General features: G+C 37.9%; 3 protein-coding genes across 5 annotated transcripts; all 3 read right to left on the reverse strand.

The window, feature by feature from the left end:
- Window positions 1–2667, reverse strand: LOC122080784 (bax inhibitor 1-like). Its single transcript, XM_042647634.1, has 6 exons — window positions 2475–2667; window positions 2038–2181; window positions 1828–1919; window positions 688–874; window positions 427–582; window positions 1–297 (listed from the first exon to the last, which is right to left on the reverse strand). Exons 1-6 carry the CDS (start codon window positions 2589–2591, stop codon window positions 247–249), a joined length of 747 nt encoding a protein of 248 aa, XP_042503568.1. The 5' UTR covers window positions 2592–2667; the 3' UTR covers window positions 1–246.
- A 2281-nt stretch (window positions 2668–4948) lies between these two features.
- LOC122082454 lies at window positions 4949–14633 on the reverse strand. 2 transcript variants are annotated; one of them, XM_042650033.1, is made up of 16 exons: window positions 14477–14633; window positions 13816–14378; window positions 13636–13694; window positions 11204–12175; window positions 11020–11086; window positions 10857–10919; window positions 8986–9049; window positions 8802–8895; window positions 8648–8731; window positions 8472–8561; window positions 8333–8360; window positions 7290–7820; window positions 7139–7200; window positions 5706–5815; window positions 5532–5619; window positions 4949–5451 (listed from the first exon to the last, which is right to left on the reverse strand). In XM_042650033.1, the coding sequence occupies exons 2-16, from the start codon at window positions 14243–14245 to the stop codon at window positions 5179–5181; spliced, it is 3015 nt and encodes a 1004-aa protein (XP_042505967.1). In that variant the 5' UTR covers window positions 14246–14378; window positions 14477–14633; the 3' UTR covers window positions 4949–5178. The 2 variants fall into 2 exon arrangements, with proteins under 2 accessions (XP_042505967.1, XP_042505965.1); XM_042650031.1 differs by having other exon boundaries at window positions 13636–13709.
- A 2101-nt stretch (window positions 14634–16734) lies between these two features.
- Window positions 16735–22949, reverse strand: LOC122081370 (vesicle-associated protein 2-1-like). 2 transcript variants are annotated; one of them, XM_042648463.1, is made up of 8 exons: window positions 22635–22949; window positions 22402–22516; window positions 20735–20805; window positions 20555–20636; window positions 20010–20125; window positions 19800–19931; window positions 17266–17340; window positions 16735–17027 (listed from the first exon to the last, which is right to left on the reverse strand). In XM_042648463.1, the coding sequence occupies exons 2-8, from the start codon at window positions 22454–22456 to the stop codon at window positions 16893–16895; spliced, it is 666 nt and encodes a 221-aa protein (XP_042504397.1). In that variant the 5' UTR covers window positions 22457–22516; window positions 22635–22949; the 3' UTR covers window positions 16735–16892. The 2 variants fall into 2 exon arrangements, with proteins under 2 accessions (XP_042504397.1, XP_042504399.1); XM_042648465.1 differs by lacking the exon at window positions 22635–22949 and having other exon boundaries at window positions 22402–22603.
- Between the last annotated feature and the right edge of the window lie 734 nt (window positions 22950–23683).

The raw sequence follows: 23683 nt of genomic DNA on the forward strand, positions 1-23683 counted from the left end.
GAAACAAAAACAACTCGGGATGACAATTTCAGAATATGGCAAACAGAAGTAATTTGGTCCATAACTCAAGGTGTTTCCACTTTATGCACACATACTAGTACTTGTATATGAACAACCATATCCTACTATTGAAGCACTTAAAACTGCAATCATCTTGGAGACTTCAATTTCTAAACGATTGTACAACTAATACGCAAATCAACACATGCAGTCTCTTGTGTCTCCAAAACAAGCTTAAGTCAGTTTTTAAACTCTTCGTTTCCTCTTCTTCTCCTCCTTCTCAGCAGCATTCTTCAACTGCAACAACGACAGGTGATCAATGTCAACACATAACTTTAATGATTCATACTTACATCAGGTAAATGGGAAAAAAGCATAATAGATAAGTATAGTTCATGGCCAGCAAGTAAGGAAGCCTTCACCCACCATGATTATAAGAATTCGAACGAAGACCGCAACAAAATCAGTGAAGAGTGTCAATGAGTGTTTCACATAATCGAGATCCCCCAGGTGCGCCCTCTCAATTATCTCTTGGGTGTCCACCACAATGTACCCGACAAAGAGTAACAGCCCAAAATATAGCTGCAGAATTTATTTTTTTTAAGCAATAAAACAAAATTGTTAAGAGGCCTAATCCATCAACTATCTGGACAAGGAAAAAGCTATATGATTAGAATGTAATCTTACCTCAAACCCAAAAAGCGCTGTTGAGCCTCCAAAGATTGAGGATGCAAAATGCAACCAGAAGAGGATGGAGAGGCCAGAGGACAGCAGGCCTCCCAAGTAAAGATACTCTCTACGCTTTGCCAACATTGCAGCTGCAGAAAAACACCCAAAGGCGATAGCAGTCCCCACAAAGCCGCTAATCAGGATGCTGCAATCACAAAAAAAATTAATAATCCATGTAACTAATCCAATTCCTTTCACTTTTACTTTTCATTTTCCTTGTCCTTGCTTGGATCCATGTAGCCGACCCCATTAATTTGGGCTACGACTTTATTGTTGTTAACTAATCCAATGTCAGGTTTTATTGAATTTCCAAGATCACTGGTCGCCCTGGTCGTACACTCCATGGGAGAGAATGCTTGGAATGGTTTGCAGACAAACAGGGATCACCGAAACTTTCAAAGGAAAAGACCTCAACTAACCTCAGCCACTCAAACAAAGACCCTTGCACTATGCTATGGGACCCAACTCATTCAAATACACACATACTGAACTAAGAATGCACGTCAGTAAGAACAACAAACATTTGGAGAGATGTTTTACTATTACGGACTAGTTTGGGCAAATGACATGAGAGGCATTGCCATGTTATTGGTGAAACCTGATCTCAGTTTAATCCAATAAGTACTTTTGATGAGTATGGTTTCTCTATATTGTAGCACATCAAAATGTTATTCATAGGGTCGATCTCTAAGAAGATGTGAGGGTTTAAGAGTTCTGCAATTTCTTCATCAAAATAGTGACAACTTCTGGTTATCGCATCGACATAGCCCATCTTGGGTGAACCACATATATATTTGTGCTTTGTGTATAATCTCTTTATCATTTTTCTTTTGCTAATTGTTGTTCTACTACATTGTTAATTCCTAACATGACAAGGGTCAGGATTTTTCCCTATCTCAAATAGAGACATTCATGTTTTGATCGCTCTTGACATGATACAATCTCTCATTAAAAGACCCAGAAGTTCTAAGAGTACATATTGATCAATAACTAAAAAGATCGAGTAAAACCAACCAAAAAAAATTTCATCAGTGCTAAGGATTTAAATAACTAAGCCCAACAAGAATGTTGATTATAGTCGATAGACAAGAAACATACCTTGGATCCATCTCAATAGCCAAACCAATCAGAGGACCTATTGAAGCTCCTTCAAAAAGGGCCGCTGCCATTAAGAGACCTACCCTCTTCCTCTGCAAGTCAAGAAGAGGAACCAGTTCAAAATCAAGATAAACCATAACCAGAAATAAGAGATGAGTAACAAGGAATCAAATAGAAAAGCAAAACGGAAGAAAATATAAATCCATTTACCTCTTCATATGTAGGAGTGGAAAGTAGCCATACAATGCTTCCCATGCATGCCAAAGTAGTGAGTATGCCACCGATGTTCCATAAAAGATGCAGGTAGACTCCTACAGCCGAAGCTGTTAGAGCGCACCCAAGTGAGAGATAAACCTGTAGAATCCAAGAATAAGTAACCCCAAAACAAACCCTAGGCATTAAAATTCCTCCCCCACCCAAAGAAAATAACAGATTTCCCCCAAATTTACATGAAAAAGAAAATGCAAAAGAACAAGAATGGAACACCGGAAGCAACAATTCCCTTCAATTGTTAAAGCCATTAAACTAAAACCAAAACAATAACCATGAAACTGAATCAAATTAGATCAATTCAACAGAAAACTTCCCAAACAATCCAAAGGGTAAAGAAAAGGAAACAGATCCAAAATTTTCCAGGAAACAATTACCAATTTGAGATGATTCTGAACGACCGGGGAAATCTGCCTGAAATTCTTAAGAGATTCATATCTCCATCCACTTCGAGAGGTTGATTGAGACTGAAAAAACGACGAGAACGTTTCCATTGTTTAAGGATCGAAAGAAAATTCCCAAGAACAAGATGAAAACAAAGCTTCGAAGACCAATTAAGAAGAAACCCCAAGAGCTTTTATAGGATTACTTTTTAAAATTCGAAAGTAGACGGTAGACCTGGTTTCCTGGAAGTTTCGTATCAAGGTGAAATATATTATTACTATATTATCCTTTGATTCACCGCCACACTATGCGGGAGAATATATAAGTGATGGTAATTTATTCAAAGGTAACGGGTTAGTTTGGGAAAAAGAATCTGTTCTCGAAAGCTCGCAGAGCACGAGAAGTGGAAGAGACTCGAATGTATCGCCACATCAAAGTCATTAGTCGTGGGCCCGTGGCCGCTGGTCATGGAAATTACAAGTTGATGCACATTCCACGGAGGGTTTTCCCCACGCGCCCTCCTCCCACTTTCCCCATTTCTCTCTTCGACTAAATAGCGGTAAACATTTGGCCCTGATGGTTGCAACCCGTATTGAGCCCGAACAAGTTGAACTTGAGGACAGATTAGGATTGAAAAATATTGATTAATGCTTCTTGAGCTCGAACAATTTGAATTAAAATTTCAAATCTTGAGGATGGATTAAGGTTAAAAAATATTGACCTTGGGTAAGGGTTGACCTGACCCAACCTAGTCCAAATTTTAATTCTGATTTTTAGACAAGGGATAATCTACATTAACCAGACTTGTTTGGCCAGGTCCACAACATACTATTTTATGACTAAGTGAGATAAGGGTTTTCTTTTGTAATTTCTCCCTTGCTTCTCTCACCAGCCCCATTGGTGTTTCTTTTTTTTTTTTTTATTATTATTATTATTTATTTAACACATAGGACACAAATGGCAAAAGCTATGGCAATCATGGTTAACTTGACCCTGGCAAAAATCATGGCCAATTAGGATCAACCCAGCCTTGCCATTGTCAATTACGCCGATTAGGTTGGCATAAAACTCGACAGGGTCAGGTTGGGCTTGTGTTGAGTTTTGATGGCCTGGATTAGGTTAGGGTTTTAAGAAACCCGACCTAACTAGGCTATGTTCACCCCTAAGACTAACAATAGAAGAAATGACCAACGGATTTTCCACATTTTTTTAGTGATACTAATTTGGAAGGAAGGATGTGATTCAATCACCATGTTTTAACCTATTCAAACATTTGATTTGGATAGTTGTCGTTCAAATAACATATTATATCATTATACATAAGATAGTATAATTTGACATAAGTTCAAATTTTGTGAATAACAGACCTCAAGATTCCTAATCTATATGTCAAAGTATCATCTCAAACAGAATTTGCCAAGTGTTTAATATAAAACACAATGGAATTAGATCGTGAGTTTAACATGTGACTAATTCAATCCTAGACCTATTTATTCAACAGTCAAAATTGTCACAATATTCCATTGTGATAAAAAAATTAATGAGCCACCCTATTCAATTCATCCGCTTTTATATCTCAACTGTAAAATGATCAAAATATATTCAATAGCATTAACAAGTAAAATCTATCAGCTCCAAAAGAAAAAAACATAAATAAGTAAAGGGGAGAAGTTCGGGAGAAGTTTTGTGCATGACCACGCATATAACTATTTGATGGGACTAAAGCAGGTGCACCATTGACTTTACCCCATCCATTGGTTGCATGCATGATGTAGGGCCATGCACAAAAACTTTTGCTACATATAAAATGAAAAGTTACTGGTTGAGGGAAAACATTAAGGTCATATTTGGTATCAGCTCTATTTCAATTTCAAAATGATTTTATGAAATAGTCAACAAATAGAATTTTTGTCAAGAAATTGAAATTGTTTTGATTGCATATCCATCTGAAATGTTTCATGAATAAGAAATCCATTTGAAAATTAAAGTTTTAAGAAAAAAAACCCCAATGCATGAGGCTCTCGCTACTATAGGGCTAAGATGAATAAATGTACATAATCTTACCCCTACTTCACAGAAGTGACTGTTTCCAAATTAATAAGAATGCATGCTCCATATTTCCTTAAAAAAGGGCAATAATGACAAAGGCAAGGGTCGGGGTTGAAAAGGTAGTCAAAGTGGTAGGGCAGGGCAAGGCCGAGAAAATGGGTGGCGGCAGTGGTGGTAATGGCAATGGTGATTCAGAAACATGGCAGCCAGAAAAAGAGTTGGCGAGTCCTCTATGACTGCACTATTCTTTTACACAGACAACGCATGGAATGAGGATGGTATCCTTAATTCTCTTTTCTAGGTTACCAGTCCAGTTGCTTCCTTTGAGGATGAACCATGCACCCTTTTGCTTCCCTGGGAATTAGATTCAAGTCATTGGTAGACGTACAACATGGCAAAAGCAAATTCTATGCAACAATTAATAATGAAACACTTGCCACTAAGAATAATAATATCAATTTGTTTGAAAAAAAGAAAAATTTACAAGATGCCACATTCAAAAAAGAATGAGCACAGTATTAGTATTACAACTGGTCTCAGTTGGGAACTCTGAGCCATAAAACTTCCAGAGGTCCAATTAGACTTGCCATGTGAGACTGAAATCTTCACAGCTGAAATGACACTTTCAATTGAAAGGTGGGGTGACACTTATTTAGTTGAAAGGTGAGGACTTCCTAAGTCCAAGCTTAGTCCCCGCCTGAGAAGCCTCTGCTTCCTCAAATTCTCATGGCTTGAGGCAAAAAACTCATGCTTCAAAGCTTCTTCTGCACTGATCCTCAGTCTTGGGTTCACTATCAAGCACTTGTCCACTAGATCAAAGAGTGATCTGGGGATTAGCTCAAGGAAGTCTGGTCTCTTTGTGTTCACTTCGCACCAATCTCGCAGTCCCATTGATGGTAAGGCCTGTATATCAAACAGTTCCTGAAAGAAAGGGACACTTCTTAAACCAAGGCATTGGTTGTTCAATAATCACATAAATCAAATTTAGATGTAGTGGCTACCATAGGGAATGAGGATTCACGGTTGTGCAACCTAGCTACTTCCCACATATCTTCACTGCCCCTTAACTTCACAATATCCTTTATGTTCCTGCCGTAGACAACAATGTGGTCAGTGAGACAAAATTAAAGACTAAAATTTACTAGTTACTTGTTTGTCAAGAGCAATGATTTTACTGTTCAGGGTCGCCAACAAATGGTGTTCTTCCAATCATCAGGTAAAGTAGGGTTACCCCGGCAGACCAAACATCAACTTTGAAACCTTGATGAGGAGATCTGAACAAGACCTGAACAAATCACTCAAAGTTAAGATCACTTTGGTAACAGCATTATATCTCCGTGCGTGTGTGCCTAGACATGTTAGTATGCATCTAACTCGAGTGTAAGGTGTTTATTTGTGAATGGTGGGTATGAAAGACCCAATGAACTAATTTTGGCAAATCTATCAAGTATGAACTATATCAAGAGCCAACACAGTACCAAAACTAAGTAATGTCAATGAACCATATGGTATCAACAGGAAAAAAAGAAAAAACATTATTGAACTATATATGATAGGACAATCTGAATAAATGCGTCAAATTTCTGAAAACCCCCTGCCCTGGATCAGAAAGGGGGAAAACTTTAATAGTAAATGATTAGCTGCACGTTCAAACTGTGCCACAGCCAACTTGAACAAGTGAAGATTCAGTCGGTACAAATTTACTCTTGTATCCCCCATCACACTCTACAGCCAATTCTGCAAAATGTAGTAACTAGACTGAACATTAGTATTGTTGGGAGAATAGTCCAACATCGATTACTCCTAAAGCCTTCTGTCACCTCATATACTTGTGACTCCTTTCAGCCAACAGTTCAAACTTTTGGGTTGGATATTTAAAGGGTATCAGAGCAGTTCCCGATCCTGCCTCTGTTCCATTCTGTCCCATTCTATCCGTGCATGTGTATTGCAGTTCCATCCTACCTACACGTGAGGGGGAATGCTGAGAGAATAGTCCCACATCAGTTACCCCTAAATCGTTCAGTCACCTCATATACCTATGATTCCCTCCACCCAACAGTTCAAATTTTTAGGTTAGATATTTACAGAAATGATATGATGCTCCATCACATGTGAAGAAGGTGATTGAAGAATGTATATTTCTCATAGAATGCCTTCTTCAAGGCATTATGTCCAAAACATCAATAAAGTTCAAATGATCCTTCACTAAAATGTCCATCATTTTTTCCAACTCTCACATTATTTCTCTTTTGTGCAACAATTGTCATATACAGTACATGTTTGAGCTCCTCATAAAAATAAGTGAAATGCTTATTTATTTACAACTGCGGAACAGGAAGATGATTTCAAATAGGGATTGGGAGAGGGGTTGAGTTGACCGTATTTTGGAGGAGTTGACTGCATTTTTATTAAAATTTTATTTTTTTAAATAATTTTACTTAATATAGATGAATGATTTTCCCACGATAATACTAGTGTAAACAGTGACAGTGATGATATAGATGAGTCCAAAACATCAATGGTTTAAGAAAATGTAGCATAAACAGGAGATTTAGGCAGAAATAAAGATTACTAGATTTAAAATCTGAAGGATATTGCAAAGTCTTACCTCTGGAGCCCGGAAACCCTTAGTTCCAACACAAGGACCTTCTCTCTTGTGTTTTCCATCCCCTATAGACAAGAAATCATTGTAAGTCTTTTTCGGAAAGATGATACTAGCTACTAAACTAAGAGCTTGATTTATCCAATACAGGGGACACCTTTATTCTTTAATTGGCTAGCACCAGCAACAGCAACGCCAGTAGAGTGAAGTGGCATTGGAGTCGGGTAAAAAAATCTTCCTTCCACTTTTCCAGGAGTAGCAGCTACCCTCTTCCTTTGAGAACCTGTAACTCGTACTGCATCATGATTCGGACTCTGCATTGCCTCCTGCACCAAACTGATCAGCTCCTTCCTTCCTTGGCATGGAAGGGGTTCCCTCAACCTCTCTGCTGAAGGAGTTCTAGTGCTCGTTGCATCCTTGGTTGAGGTTATTCCAGAGCCATCTGCACCTTGGTTTCTGAATATGGTTCTTTTGCCCAACTCAGGGTAGGCCTTTGGATTACTAACATCAACCCGCTTTTTCGCATTTTTGGGTCCAAGAGATGTCTTATTATCCTTTGCTGCCTCCTGGTTGAAAGCTTCCCAAACTCTACTGCTCAGTACTTTCTTACCTTTGGTAGTTAGATTGGATTTGGTACTGGGAATAGGAACATAACTGAAGTTGGTATTACGGCTTGTCTTTGATTTGCCTGATCACAGAAACAAAACTCTTAACCTTTATACTTCTCATGAGATAGCATGAACTTGGTAGACATGGCAGAAAGCAAATTTTGTTGATTAAATAATAGTTCAAATAGTAGACACTTATGGATGAACAGACACGGAAAACACACAAATAGACAAACTAAGCAATGGTGATTAATTAGAAAGGGACTGGATAGCAGTGAGATTAGAGAATACAAGAATAGGGGGTTGTAGACTGAAAATGAAACATGGAGTAGCAAGAAGAGACATGAAAAACTTTCAGTTTAACAACAAACATGACCTTAAATGGAGTTCAAAAGCCAAACAGGATTCCCATAGCTAAACCCATTTAGTTGGGACAAGGCTTAGCTGGGTAAGATTAATATAACATAAGCCCCTGTCAAACATAGTTTCCTGTTGATTCTTTTATTAACAAATTGTGATACCTCTGGATCTTAAGACTAAGAAACAAACTAGAAGGTAAAAGGAAAAAAGCAAAAAAGGACAAGGAACTTACTGCTGTGGCCATACTTCTGCTGTAGATCCTGCAAAATAGAAGAACCAAGAAAACCATCACATACACATTGATAAAGAGAAACTACATTAAGACGAGCACATATAGGGCACTAGTGATAGCAAGAAAAAATGTCACTGACCATGGCTAGGTTGAAGTCAATGAGGTAACCTTTGTTCAGCTTACGGGAGAAGAGGAAATTCCCAGGCTTAACATCTCTATGCACTATTCCCTGCACATTTTTTAAAATATAAGAGAGAGAGAGAGAGAGAGCAAATGAGTTACCAAGCCAGAAAAAACCCATTGCATATTTCCTACCTGCTTATGCAGACTTGCTAGGGCTTGGAACATACAATAACCATACCACTTGAGCTGAAATATATCTATTTCTCTCTTCAGCACCTACAAATTAGGGTAGAACAGGTTAGGGAAAAGATTGACAACATAAACTACCAAGTCATTCAATAATTACCTCAGGTCTGTCATGCTCAACATGCTCCAGAAGAAAGCACTCTGAATTTCCATTCATGAAAGAGCCCTCGTACTTGATCACAAAGTTCCTACCCCTGCATCAAAAGAAATTGCATATCAAATTTGCAAGTTCTCGATTAAAAATAATATGGAGACTTTCAAATAGCGAGTAATACTCTTCCTACCCAAATCGCTCCAACATCTTCAGCTCATTCTTCACATGATGTGTGTGAGCATTTGCATGAGGATCTGCAGTCAGAAACATGCATTAATGGGATATATTTTGTTGGAGATTTTCTGAGCTGCAATATTAAACTAGTTATTTTCAGGATGGAAGCAATATTTATAATTTTTTCAGAGACATTGTTATCTTGAATTCATGATCCCACTGATATAGCCTGTTTAGATAAAGCTTAGCTCTACAGCCCAAATATCTGCTACATGGCAGATTGGATTAGGCCCAGATTTTGTGGGCAGGTGCCTAAGCATCAAGTTTCATCCCAAATGGATATAGCCGAGTGGCAGAAATAAAGCTCTGAAAATCTAGGGACTACAGTAATGTGCATGGGCATAGTGGCATACACAGACAGCTGAAAATTACAATGATGCATGCCAATATCCAGGAGGATATTTGATGGAATTAAGTTTTGAAATTTGACACATTGGTAATCCAAACCTAGACCTATTTATAAAATGGTCAGAATCACCACAACATCCTGTCGCATGACTCAAAATGGTACCCTTGAGATAAAAGTTACCTAAGTGGGTCTGTGAACAGTGTTTTAAGTATCGGTAGATAACATATTCTATCAGCTGATATGTACTGGTATCAGTTGGTATTTTTGCAACACTTATTTTTCAAAAAAAAATCGGTATCGACTAATACAGTCCAATATAGTAAGATACATTTGATATGCCTCCTTTAAATCGGCAAAACAAAAACAAGAAGTGCGACAGAAACTCAGAGCAACCGGAGGCCTTGGAAACTTTATTTTTCTTTTTGATAGGAATTGGGGAAATCATTTAACATCAAATGATTCTAATCTTCACTACTTCAACAAGTTTTGGGGACTTACAGTGTTCAAATCACAGATTGAAACAAGTCACCAACTAGGAAGGCTGGGATGGGAGGGTTAGGAGAGGGGGGACATTTCCAAGGGGAGAGGAGAGAGGCAGACACGATACTGGGCACAATGCTAGCATGCCCAGCCTTCTTCCAGCTGATATATATATATATATATTAACATATTGCATAATAAGGTGTTTTATGCTTCAAAACTGTACTTTATATGTATCAGAACTCATAAATACATGCATTTTTTTTTTTACCATTTTCATGTGTGTCTTTAGTATACCTAGCATCTCTCCAGTAGGATACGATAAGTCTTTTAAAATTACAGCTCTGAAATGATACCCAATACTGATACTTAAATCCATGGCTGTAAACAAAATTTCCCCTTTATAATACAAGAATGAAAAACTAGAATGATTGATCCAATAGCATCTGACATCACAAGCAGCTTCATCACACATAGTCTACATATTTCGTAAAGATAACATAGGAGAGTAAGTTAATTCACAAAATGAAAATGAATTTGCATAATGTTAGTTTATGATCCTACCAGCCTAGTTCAGTTTAGATATAACTTGTTATCCACAAGGAACCTTGATTTGATCATAATAGTCAACCAATTTACCCACTATTTTGAATATTCCTCATATGAAATATTGGATTCTGTGCTGCAGAGGCCAGTTTCATTTGTCAAATAACCTAAAAGACCCAAGCCAAATGAATGGAAGGAAGTGCCACAATTTGGCTTGGACCTCTCAGAACACCCACGAGCAGAAATTAGGAAACAGAAAACTGGATGTCTAATGGAAATAGCCAATGGTTTTCAGCAAGTCAAACTTTTATGACAAAAATCAAAGAAACCATATTAGAAGAAAATATTAGTTCTCTCTCTTATTATTGTTTGAATTAAATATTAGTTGACACTCTTATTAGCATTTGAATTATAATAATCAAAAGCACATTAAAAGCTTCTCAATATCTCACATTTAATAGCAAAAAGTTTTCCATCATCCTTTCTCCGAGCCCTGTACACAGTGCCATAGCCACCTGCATATTTGTGAGATGAAGCACCGTTTAGCAGAACCGTTATACTAATTGTTCAAGGGGAATTCAGCCAGTAAACAAGAAATATAAAATGTTTCAATACCTGAACCTTCTTCTTCCTCTATGATGTAGGATTCAAAGTTTGGTAGTGCTTCTGGCTCTGAATGATTCTGCAGAGTGACCATAATTCATTCTTATGAATTGCAAAACTTCCACTAGGACAACACTTTTATCAATCAATGAGGCATGTGGTATTAAACAGCTCTTAAAACTGAACTCAAGCCTACCTTGGGTAACATTATGGTGGGGTCAGCCCTGTTTTCTTTGGTATGCATGTCTTTACAATTCTGCTTTGACTTCCGTTTCATGGAGTTAAACATTTGATCTCTCTTATTTTTCTCCAGCTGCTTATCAGAGTTGACGGCTTTATTATAGTCTAATGATCCAGAAAGAACACATGATCCTACAGTAGATGCATCTTTTTGCATATGTTTTAGCTTGACAAAGGATCTTGTTTGCTGCTTCGGGGCCATAGCATGCTCAGCTAATGGAAAAACAGCCTCGGTTTCCACTTTTGTAGCTTTTTTCTCTTTTCTAAAAGATGTCATCAAAGTCTTACTGTTTAATGTGTTCACTGATTTGAAATCCTTTCTGAGAATTTCCCTTGGTTGTGCATTATCTGGTGGGATAGTGTTTTCTGGATCTACTTTGGGAGCATCAGATTTACTAATATTTTGATCTTCCCAACCAAAAACGCCATCATCAATCACTGCATCTTCAACTAGTCTGCCTCCAGAATCTCCACAAAGATTACTACCTTGAGTAAAAGCCCCCACAACTGAAACGCTGTATTTCCAATCTACTTCTGGACAAGATGCTACAGTCAAATTTGTTCCACTCCCCAACTCCATTTCATCTATTTGAGTGTCCCTATCTAACATAGAGTTCTCCATAATTGATAGCAGAGCTGGTTGCAGATCAGGCTTACATTCTGTAACTCTTACAGGCCTATGAATACTTGCATCCATTTCATTATTGAGAAGACTATGTTCAAAAGTTGGTGTATGTACATGTAGTCCAAGTAACTCTCTCTTCACAATCAATTTCTTCTTGCATTCATTTTCAAATTCTAAGTCATTGTTCTTCAACCTAAAACTTGAAAACCTAATATCCGGATCAATGAACAAGGAGGTCACTGGCCCCGAGTCATAGTTCAGATTCAAGCTTGTGATCACACTGTTCGCAATATCAACATGTCCCTGCGTGACCCAGAGAATTCATAAGCTGCCCACAATGATGAACCAATGGCTTAAAAGCTAACAATAAGCAAAAAGAAATTAGATGGAGGTTAGAAACAAGTAAATAATATGCTTTATATGATTAGAAAAATGTCCTAAATTCAGGGTTTTATCAGGAAGAGAAAGCTAAAATCCATGATATCCTTGTATAGATTTTTCCTGGATCAACATTTATTGATACAGATGTTGCTGGAAGGTGACTAAATGCAAAAGGTGATGGAAGGAAACCTTGCAGATTAAGATTTAAGGAAGTTCTGAGACCCCAAACGGCCAGTCCTTTTTGGGACTGCAAACCTGAAAATTTTATGATATATAGAACACAATACGATGATCTAATTGCAGAAAAATATATTTTAAAGTCAATAAAATTCTGTTTATTATTTTTTTTTTTTTCTTGATTTAGGATTTCCAGTCTATACAACTTATGCATGTCAATCTCTTAGGTAGAAAAAAAAAATTATTATTTTCACCAATATGGACTAACAAAGTAATAATTAAATGACCCGTTCCACTTCTTGTGTGAGCCTCTGTCAATTAATTCCATTCATGTATACATTCCTTGAGATCATAACTTTTTTACCAGAGTAAAAGAGCTTCTTCTAAAGATTATACATTTTCATACGAAAGATAAACATTTTCAGAAGTTCTTTATTTTTGGCCTTGAGATTCCTTCACAGCTTGTCAAGAAGCTCATCTACACAGACCTAAATATTTGCCATGAGGCAGCTTATCTGGGGTCCTAATTATGTGGGCATATTCTCTACATTGTCTTTGACTCATGCGGTAAATGCCCTGAAGGAAAAAAGCATCACTATAAGGCACAGCCAATTGTTCAATTTTGGCCAAGATTTGAGTAGCTGATAAGAGATGACACCGAGGGAAAAGGTTCACTACAGTGCAGGCCATATGATTGAACTTGGCCTTGGAATTTGAAAGATGGCAATCCACATGGTCCTCTATTTATCCAGAAGTTAAAAAAGCCACATGAATAACCACAAATTTGACTGCTGAAAAATACATTGGGAAAAACCCATCACATGGTGGGCCATATAATTGAGATGACCATGAAAATTTGACATGTAGAAAACCCATACGGTGCTTTATCTATCCAGCAGTAGATAAAATAGGTCAACCCTCACATGGTTCCAATTAGTGGACTTTGGAGCAAATCTCATCAGCATAGAGCCATGAAAATAACTTTTCCCCTTTTAATTTTTTTTTTTAAGTGTTAAATGTCCACAATAAAGGATAGTAATCTCCTAAGAAACATATGGGCACTAGAGCCTCAGTGAGGTTGCATCACTCAAATAGATTGAATCAGAAACAGGAAAAATGAAATTGACAGTGAGAAAAAAATACCTACGAACAAGCCAAAGGCAAAGGTATTTAAAGGACAAATTGGTAAAGAAAAAAACTAATACCTCCGCAGAATCGCATTTGATCCTATTTGCAAGATCGAGTGAAATTTTCTTGTTTTCATCTGTTTTCAGTTCATCTGTATCAGTATAAACTATCCAGGTTGGACAAACCTTACGAAATAATATACAAAAGATATTATAAACAAATTAACTGCAGCAGAGCTAAGGATACAGTGATCTTACCATTTTCAGAAGGCAAAAGCAATCTCCTTTTCGGACCGGGAAGCGGGGCAGAAATAGCTTCTGGTCCCTTTCGTTTACGAGAATACGTTAGGACAACACTGTTCAGTGATCTCCTCGATTTAAAAACCCTAAGCGTGTCCCTCGGAACAAAGCCATCTAGAGCCTTAGACACCAATTCTTCAAAAGCCGAGAGGGCGGCCAAAGAGATTGTAACAAACAGAGCATTCGTCAGGAACAGAGGCGAATGAGGAATCAAGCAGAGGAACTGGACAAAATCAGGCGATGCATGGAACAAAGTACATCTTGCGGAGAGTTCCGCCGGACGAGCTGGGCGTCCTATCCTCAATAAAACAGCGAGTAGATACCACGCTTTCTCCCTGTCTATATCGCTCACATTACAGTGCTCCGAGTTGGTAAGGAAAGCCACCATGGCTTGTTAAATTGAATTCATCCCAGCCGATGACAGTTCCAAAGTTCAGATCTAAGCTCCTAACTGAAAAAAATCAGGTTCCTCAGTTCCCATCGATCCGAGTTTCAGATCTTCTGTCAATGACAATGGGAATCTGCTCCGGGGGAAATTAAAAAAATATAGCAGAATTAGGGCCGATCTCCATTAAGAACTATCAAACTAGGTTTCCAGAAATGTTGAAGAAAAGCTTACATTTACGAAACTGATGCATTGGAATGCGCCTCCTGTTGGTAACTCCAGAAAACTCTACGTGTTTGAAGAATTCTCTAAATGGAGAGAGAGAGAGAGAGAGATTTCTCAGATTTTCAGACAAAATAAAAAAGGACTGAAGAGGATGCAGATTAGAGGAGAAGAGGCGGGAAGGCGGCTCTTGTTGGGATTCAATATTTAACACGTGCGAAGTTCCCGCGCATTTTCCTAATTGGAGTGTAGGTTTCCTTTGTTAGAGAAAGGGTTCTTTGGTGTCAATCGCTCGGTTCAGTTTTTCTTATCTGAAATAATCGGTTTTGGTGTGAAAATTGGTGAACCGAAATCAAACCAATAACAGAAGAACGGTTTCTGTCGATTTGGGTTCAATTTGGATTTCAGTTTGTTATGGGTTTACCATGTATATATACACAAGGGTAAGATTTGCACATTGCTAGCTGAAATTCAAAACTCTTATAAGACTTGGATTACCATAGCAAATAATAATTATGGGGAAAAAATAATGTTTTTATGATTTTCAAATTGGTTATCAGTTTGGGTTTGGTTTTGGCCCAAATTTTCATATTCAATCCGATTTCAATGTGGTCTGATTTTCGTTCGATTTCAAAACTCTTCAATCCAAAACCAATCCAATAAGCTTCAGCTTAGTTCGGGTCAATTCAGCGGAGATTTGCCACCTCTAGTTCTTGTGCAAGCAGCATGAGGAAGTAAGGGCAAACATCAACAACAACAAAAGGCCTCGCATGTACTTCTCGATTCTCAAGCACCTCAATTTGTGGATAAATTGCCACAATCACCGCTCCTATAGGAGCCACAATTCTGTTCATAGCAGTTGGAATTCAATTACTAAAGGAAGAATGACCTGAATCAGGAGGATTGGGACATTTAACTTTTCTCTTGGAGGCAACTCCAACATAGGCTGGTAAGGGGAATCCCCATATGTCAAACTGTCAAAGGCACCAATCGGCGCTCTTTAAAGTCTAAAGAGATTGGAGCTACAAATATAAATGGATCAAATACGAATTGGATATGATCAGATATAGATATTTCTTCCATTGGATGGATATTGATGCGAATAGAATCTGGATTTTTTCCAATTACATGTTCATTCTTGACTTGTGTAACCTAGACCTTTCTCCCCACAGGAGATACGATTTACTCTCAATCCATATCTGTCAGTTGTCTTAGCTCTTTTCCTCACTCTCTAGAATTTGTCGAATCTTCAACAACCCAAATACCCTAAACGGATATGGATGCGAATCAAATTTTGATTTTAAACTATTTGTTTGCATCCTTGATTAGAGTTTGGGAATGACAAGCATGCGTTCTATGAAGAATCTTACCACAAATTTTAGTATTTCCCAAAGAGATGGGCAAAGAGAGGCCATCATTTGTCCTGAAAAATCATGTTTGTTTTATACTTTCCTCTTGGTTAGGGGGGGGGGGGGGAGGGGAATGCGACTCGGTTGCGCCCTCTAAGCCCAGACACAATATGCCGTGAAAAGACATCCCAACCCCTCTGGTTGGATGCCTATGAACACACTCCACTAGCCCAGGTGTTGGGGCCGTGGCCATGCTACCAAGTAGTGTTCCTTCTCCTTTTTCTCTTTTATGAGGTTTCCTATGCATAGGAGTCCAATTTGCATTATTGCAACATGTTGGTCACAAGTTCAAAACTTGGAAACAGCCTCTCCTACAAAGCAAGGGGTAAGACTGTACACTTGCCCCTCCCAAACCCTACAGTAATAAGAGCCTCGTGCACTGGGTTGCTATTATTTTTTTTCCTATGCACAGGAGTCCATATGACGTGTTTAACAGACTGGTGCGAGGGATATGAATTTTCCGTCAGGTAAGTTCAGCAAAACCCCAATGTTATTGACACTATTACACTGCTATACTGACATAAACAACAAAGTAGTTATGCACACTCCATAAATATGTAACTTACCTCGAAAGTTTATTTGATGCATGACCTACTTTTAAATCTCATAGACACTTTCAAAACTCAACAAGCCATCTTTAGAACTTGAACAAGTCAACTAAAATCTGATCTCAGGCAAACTCAATGTCTAATCAAGTTATTATTCACCTTGACTAGCTAGTCAGTAATAGATATAGCCTTTACCATTATTGGACCAGGCAACTCTATAAATTTAGTAAGTGGCAGTTGATATATCAGTTTAAGCAATTAAATCTAACTGCTTTTATGTACTAGTGAGAATCATGGATCAAGGATTTGTGCCTTGGTAGGAAATAGCTATCAACAGCTATTTTTTCTTGATTGTCTTGGAGAGCAATATACAATGCACATGTTATGGTAAACATATTTCCATTCAACAGAGCATTCAAAATTACATGTGGGTGGACAAGATTATCTAATGAGGTCCTGAAGAAAATCAAGTTATTCTGTAGGTGGAGCAGACAATGCGAGGTTTAAGATAAAACCAACCATGGCACCAATGAGTCCCACGAATAATACAAATGAGAAGGAGAAGCCTGGGTCACTTTTCCGACGGCTTAATCTCTTCAACCTATCCTGTATAAGAAGAAGAAAGGGATGTCATTGTCATTACTCAGGAGTGTATCTGATATGAAGAAAGAGTCTCCATATGCATAGATAAACCAGAACCAACATCTTCCCCTTCAGATTATTCGACTTTCAGAATTTAATAAATTGCCATATGCTTTAAAAACTGCACTGGCATGTGAAAGAAATGCATTAGAGGGGAAAAAAAGTACATCATTGAAATGGAGATAAATGGATGGTTTAGTACCAGTTCATGTTGCAGTAGCTTTGTTTGTTGAAGAACAGCATGTCTTTCCTCCTTCAGACGCTGCACTTCACGAACCTACAAGAAGAAAAGAAAGGAATTAATAGCAAGGATTTAAAAAAAAAAAAAAGGAAGAAGAAGAAGAAGGAAAGGGACTAGAACTTGTTTTGAATAGTCCTGATTTTAATGTAGCAGCCTACAAAAATCCTTCACCATAAAAGATCCCAGAAATTTGAAATTCTACTTCAAGTAAACAATTACAACACAATCACAGTGGATCCCATACTGAAACACAGTGTCTTATACAACAGGAAACTTCGAGTGGAGGAAAATTTTCCCCAGGTGACAGTCTTAACATGATCTCTTTCAGCGAATAAATCAGTAAAGATACTGTTGGTGGGCATAAATGCAACTACACCTTCACCAAGAAAGATAGAAAGTCTTGAAGCACAATGGAGCCAATATCAGAACTTAAAGGTGCTATTTTCTGAGTCAGAGGAGGATTACATATAATGCAATACAGCTAAAACAAAAGGAGCTTCTTAAACAAATTAATGCTGCAAACAGCCTTCCCCAAAAACGCCACCAAAAAGAAGAAGAAGAAGAAGAAGAAGAAGGAGAAGAAGAATAAAATGCAAAGGAGACCCAATGCAAGTAGACCAAGTTGAATCTGGCTCAGCCAAATATAGAAGGAATGTAAATAGGTATCATCCCCATTTTACCAATCTCTTAAGTCTTCAAGAAACATGACAATTGAGATCAATTTATTATGTGTTTATAAGGCCATACCATTACTATGGCTGGACTGGCATGACCCTATCTGGAAACCCACACCAAGATGAACTGGTCCCAAAACTGGCTTTTGGTCCGATAGGGGTTGGTAGAGATAAAACTGTAACTTCTACTTTATTTTGTTTTATTTTTGGGTAGATTATACAGGTTTTTCAGTTTCATAGATTGACTCAGTTTCTATTTATTTGTTTTGGGTTTGAGTTTATTCTTATTTATATACAAGTAATCAACTTGATTAGAGACAGAATGAAATTTGGGTTTCGTCACTTCACAGTTGTGGAGTTGTGCATGTGTGACCAGGTTAGTCGTCTTCCCTGACCTCTCTTCTTGCTTGACTCTGTCAAGTCCTCTCCATGGTAAGTTCTGCCTATTTGTATTCTTCTTCTTCTCTGTTCTTATCCTTCCTCGTTCTTCTTCCTTTATTCAATTACTTTATACTTTTGTCATTGATGGTACCATCATTGAGAACACAATCTTATATCTCAGTTAAACACTAAAACCTTCATGGTTTGGACTGAGATTTGGGGTTTGTTTCCTTACCTAGAGGCGACCTAACACCCATTGTTTGGTTGCCTAATAATCTGTCTGCAGTGAGAACCAAATCTGAAACCTTCTCTGAGTTTTTCTCTTCCACAAGATCCTATTTCAGTAATTTTTTTTTTATTATTATTTATTATTATTGATTGTTAGGCTGCTAAATCAAGTGGTTGCTTGTTGGAGTTCATAGGTTTATGGATTAGCATCGTCGAAAGGAGCCCATACGAGGGAGTTCCTTCACCTGAAAAGAGACCAGCTTACCGCTGGTTTTCTACCTATCAAAAGGAAGAAGAAAGCATTGCTCTTATTTTCATATAAGGGCCTGATTTAAGAAATTAAAAAAAGCCCTTATTCTTTGAGTTTGTTTCTGGTTTATCCCATGCTTTCCATAAATCCAGAAATGTCCATCTCTCCTAAGTTTATTACCACTCCGCCCCAGCTCTTGTTTACTATTCCTAAATCCTAATAGGGTTCTGAACTTTCACTTATTTATGGAATCGCCACTCGTTCCATATAATTGGATTCTATTACTTGGGTGGGCCATAGAAACCCAGGGTTGCATCAGTCTACCATGGGATAATGCTAGAAACAAGACCTCAGTGTTCATTACATTCCATCCATAAGGCAGCCAAAGAGAACGGAAGAGAAAGAAACCCAAAACATGAGCACAAAATTACTCCATGGAAAACTGAATAGAAGGGGAAAACAGACACAATAAGCAGTTTCATCACAAGGGCTGCGAGAAAAGTGAAATTCATCGGCACAATTTATTTTGGAGAAGCTACATGGGCATTCAAGTCCAAGAGCTGTAGGGTGACTTTTTTATACCTAAAGAACCCAAAGGAACTTCTGAAAATATTTACGAAAGGACTGGGAATACATACAGTTCTTCGATAGCAAAAAAGATGTAGGAAAATCTGTGTATGCTGCCTTATATGGAACATAGATTATGAATGAAATGCATATCAATCAATTGATCATTTCATCTACTTGTGATAACTGATTGAAAACGGTAAAATAGAGCCATGGAAATAAAACATAGATGCTGTGCTGATGCATTAAGAGAGCTAAACGCTATTGGCAATAAAAATTGACTCGAACATGAATGTCATAAGCAAGGAAACAAAACAATAAAAGAGGACCAAGCTATGCCCAAACTACGAGAAATGAAAAATGCAACACCAAAGAAATTAAATAGAGTATCTCACAGATTCAGCATCAGGACTTTGTTTGGAGCCCTTCATAAATGAAGCTTCGTCCTCTGCATTCTCACGGCCAGGATAGCTATAAACAACTCTAAGCTTACATTCTTCTATTTTTCTTTCACCATCTTTATTGAACTGAACATAACAGAAATAAAAATTATTTCCAAATTACTTTGAAAGCTGAAATATGTCCGGAAGAGAAAATAATCTTACAGCATCTTGTGGGATCTCATCAACGTCAATATTTGGAGGTATTATTGTACTCTGCAAGAGAAATTTATCTTTGCATTGCATATCAGGAGGATATTCTCGTTGAGCTTGGAGGGTGACTTAAGGTACGAATGACATGAAAACCAAGAAGATTAGGTAAGTCCAAAACTGTTATTATGAGGATAAGAAATCTAAGGTACCTGCAGAGAATATCATAAGAATGACAGCTGAACCACATGATGCATATGCAAGGCTTTTGATGGGTTCCAACCTCCTCCCTCAAACCAGAAGGCAATGATAAGATGATCTTAACTATCTATTTCGTTACATTCTTTAGGACATTCAGAAGGGTATGGGAAACACTTCCAAAGTACCAATAAGAACGATGTGTATGGCCATTCGATCAGTTGACATTCACACAGATCCCCTTACTGAGAGCCATTGAATGTAGCACCCTGCTTTGGAGATGAGCAAATGCCCCAAAATCTCTCTCCAAAGGTAACTTGGATTTTATATTCTAGGAATGTAAAAAAGTAACAAAAAGGTACCTGTTATGACGCACGAGTCCAATGCTTGTATCACACCAGTATTTGGTCGTACAAAATACTTTTTGGGTGTAGTAGTCTTGACCTAATCAAAGGAAACAGAAAGAAACTCAAGTCCAGCAAACTTGGCCCAAATTTATCTAAAAAATTCAATCACTGAGAAACAAATGGAAGCAGTAGTACCTTGAAGGCAACATGGTGTTCAGTGTTATTCACTATTTTAAGATCGCAGCAGCTCTGCTTTTCCAGCTCATCTGATCACATGAATGCAATTGGTGATCACAACAACTAATCCAGAAAAAAATGTTTTCCATCCTTGCAACCGTTATAAAACAACATTCCTTCCAACTTGACAAGAATGTGTTCTCTTCTTTTTTGGTCAAAATTTCACCCTTTGGTGCTTTGTACCATCTTACATGCCCATACAAAAATAGCATCAGGATCAACTTGGTATTCAGTCAACATTTTCACCACATTTAATAATTGGACATCTATTCATATGCCATCCAAATCGGTTAGCATTCATGGCAAGCATGTACTGGAGTACTAGTCTTTCGTCATTCAGGAAAAGAATATATTGGTCGGTCTGCGAAAATTTTATAATCTAATTCGTACCCAATTCTGTAAACCTATATATATATATATATATCTAATTAAGTGGTATTACATACTGTGCATGTCACCACATCAGGATTACTGGTGCTCAGATGACACTTAGCGTTGATACCGATCCATATCAGGCCATACAGATGACCCAGACAGAAAAAGTTATGAAGATGATAAAGACCACTAAACCACTGATCCATTCCCATTCCAGATCAGAGTTCCAGAATGATACCAATCCAGATTGGGTAATCCAGACATCCAATACCGATCTATAAAACCTTGTTCTACCCAGGGTTGGCGTTCAAAATTTTGGAGGGTTTGGTGCTCACTGGCAAGAATTCAATATGAGGATCTCATATAAAAGGTCAAGTTCTGGTGTTTTAATAAGACATGAACAAGGAAAGAGATACATCTATAACTGTCACTGCAAAAATGGAAAATAACTTGCTAGCCAGACTTAATTTCTTCCATCTTCAATGATTTTCAATGCAATTAATCCCTTGCCATTTCCAGAATCTAGTGAGTTGGTATCAAAGCTAAAGACTGAAGCAGAAAGCATGCAAGTGAATTTCATGTAGGCAACTATTGTTCAGCATAAATACACCATATAACAGTAGTTCTATGCTGTGTGACCAATTTTTTGAAACCCACTTGTTCACTCTCTTGCTCCCATAAGCAAACTATAACAGAACAAAAGAACAGTTACTGGTGTGAACAAAACTAGAGAAATTATACACAGAAATAGAGCAGATCCCATAACCATGGGGTGGGGGATCCTCAAACATCTATTCTCATAATTTCACATATTGACATGGTCGGAATTTATCTTATCATGTTCAAGAGCCCAAATTGACATGTTTTGAGTTTAGGTACAGATATTGTAGACTCGAATATCAACTTCTGTTAGTAGAAATGCAATCACCACCGACTGATTCAGAATACACATCAACCTTTGTCTTCAGAAAATATTTTAAAGTTTTCTTTTGCCTTTTTTTTTTTTTTTTTGGGGTTTGGTTGGGGTGGTTTTGGGGGGAGGGGGGGGGGGAGGTGTTCTGCCTACCAAAAATTGACAAGAAAGGTAGAACAAAAAATTCACCCACGTTAAGTAGCATGAAACAATGAGTTCAATCCATTTCAAGCTGCTCGCCACATACCGTCTTCAAGGAATTGCCTCGAGATTCATATAATGGAAGCAACAAGGAACAGGAATGTAAGAAAGTGGAAGTAGAGATAAGTTTGCATACATTGAAACCTCAGATCTTCAGGATGAACAGATATCAACTGGTTGCTAATACCCATGATTGCAGCGAGATCGAGTTTGATGACGAATCCACATCAACCCTTAGAATCACCAAAAACCTATAGAAATGCCAAAAACCGAAACCTTGAACCAATAACTGTCTCTAAAGACGATTTCTGAGACAACCAACAGGAAACAAACAAGAAATTTACGGAAATTAAGGATCAAGAAACTTACAGAAAATTGTGGCAGAAGAAGAAGAGTTTCCATTGAAATGCGGTGGAATTAGTGGTGAGAAATGAAGTGTTGCTCGGTCCTAATACAAATCGAACAATGCGGCCGTGGAGATCGGTTTCCACGTCTAATTTCTTCAAAGAGACATAGAAGGAAATTTCACCATCCGAAACGATGGGAGAAGAGTACTTCCTTGCAGCAGTGTAGCTCTTTCTTTCAAACTTCATTGTCCCTCGCACGAGCCGCGAAAAGGAAGCGAACATGACTGTTTAAAAGGAGAGGGATAGGAATGCCGCCGATGTACGATATGCTAGCGGATATCATTAATGAAGGCATTTGATGGAGTATCATACAAGAAATATATAAGGATCATTTCAAAACATAAAAGAGCTAGCGATATAGACACAGTGGATGCTAATTTATGGCAAATTGACATACCCAACCTTTTTCTTAGCTGAAGTCATGTGAGGAAAATGCTATCATATGTGTTCCTCGCACTTAGACACAACCCTTATTTTCACAAAATAGAGGTTGTGTTTGGACATAGAGAATACTAGACGCGTAGCATAATGGATAGGGGTGATGGTGAGTTCACGTGATTGAACATAATTTTAGAAGAGAGACATAGACCCCCCCCCTTTCTTTTTCTTTTTCTTTTGTTTGTAGAAGAGAGATATAGACATAGTGGGTGCTAGCTTACGGTATATCGGCACACCCAACATTTTCCTTACAAAGATTGGAAATACCATCATCTGTGTTCCTCACGCCCAGACACAACCTTTATATGGGCACCGGCATTTTTTGATAAGAAAATAAGGGCAAATAGCCCCTAAAAGTATGGGTTGTGTCTAGACATAGAGAACACTAAGCGGGTAACATGATGGATAAAGGGGTAATTTCAAAAAATGAAAAAGAGATATAAACACAATGGGTGTTAACTTGTGACAAATCGACATACCCAACTTTTTCCTTAGCTAAAGTCATGTGAGGAATACGCTATCATCTGTGTTCCTCATGCCTAGACACAGTCATACAACCCTTGTTTTCATGAA

This window comes from Macadamia integrifolia, chromosome 6 (assembly GCF_013358625.1).
Source record: "Macadamia integrifolia cultivar HAES 741 chromosome 6, SCU_Mint_v3, whole genome shotgun sequence".
Lineage (NCBI taxonomy): Eukaryota > Viridiplantae > Streptophyta > Magnoliopsida > Proteales > Proteaceae > Macadamia > Macadamia integrifolia.

What these genes read in the sequence shown, in the direction of transcription:
- LOC122080784 (XM_042647634.1), bottom strand. Translation starts at nt 2,591, where the DNA reads ATGGAAACGTTCTCGTCGTTTTTTCAGTCTCAATCAACCTCTCGAAGT. An exon ending in CCACTCCTACATATGAAGAG is followed by an intron (nt 1,920 to 2,037) that starts GTAAATGGATTT and finishes CTTGACTTGCAG; the next exon opens with AGGAAGAGGGTAGGTCTCTT. An exon ending in CAGCGCTTTTTGGGTTTGAG is followed by an intron (nt 583 to 687) that starts GTAAGATTACAT and finishes TAAATTCTGCAG; the next exon opens with CTATATTTTGGGCTGTTACT.
- LOC122081370 (XM_042648463.1), bottom strand. Translation starts at nt 22,456, where the DNA reads ATGGGTATTAGCAACCAGTTGATATCTGTTCATCCTGAAGATCTGAGG. An exon ending in TGAAGATCTGAGGTTTCAAT is followed by an intron (nt 20,806 to 22,401) that starts GTATGCAAACTT and finishes TCATGTGATCAG; the next exon opens with ATGAGCTGGAAAAGCAGAGC. An exon ending in AACACCATGTTGCCTTCAAG is followed by an intron (nt 20,637 to 20,734) that starts GTACTACTGCTT and finishes TCCTTTGATTAG; the next exon opens with GTCAAGACTACTACACCCAA.
- LOC122082454 (XM_042650031.1), bottom strand. Translation starts at nt 14,245, where the DNA reads ATGGTGGCTTTCCTTACCAACTCGGAGCACTGTAATGTGAGCGATATA. An exon ending in GCTTTTGCCTTCTGAAAATG is followed by an intron (nt 13,710 to 13,815) that starts GTAAGATCACTG and finishes ATACTGATACAG; the next exon opens with ATGAACTGAAAACAGATGAA. An exon ending in AGAGGAAGAAGAAGGTTCAG is followed by an intron (nt 10,920 to 11,019) that starts GTATTGAAACAT and finishes ACAAATATGCAG; the next exon opens with GTGGCTATGGCACTGTGTAC.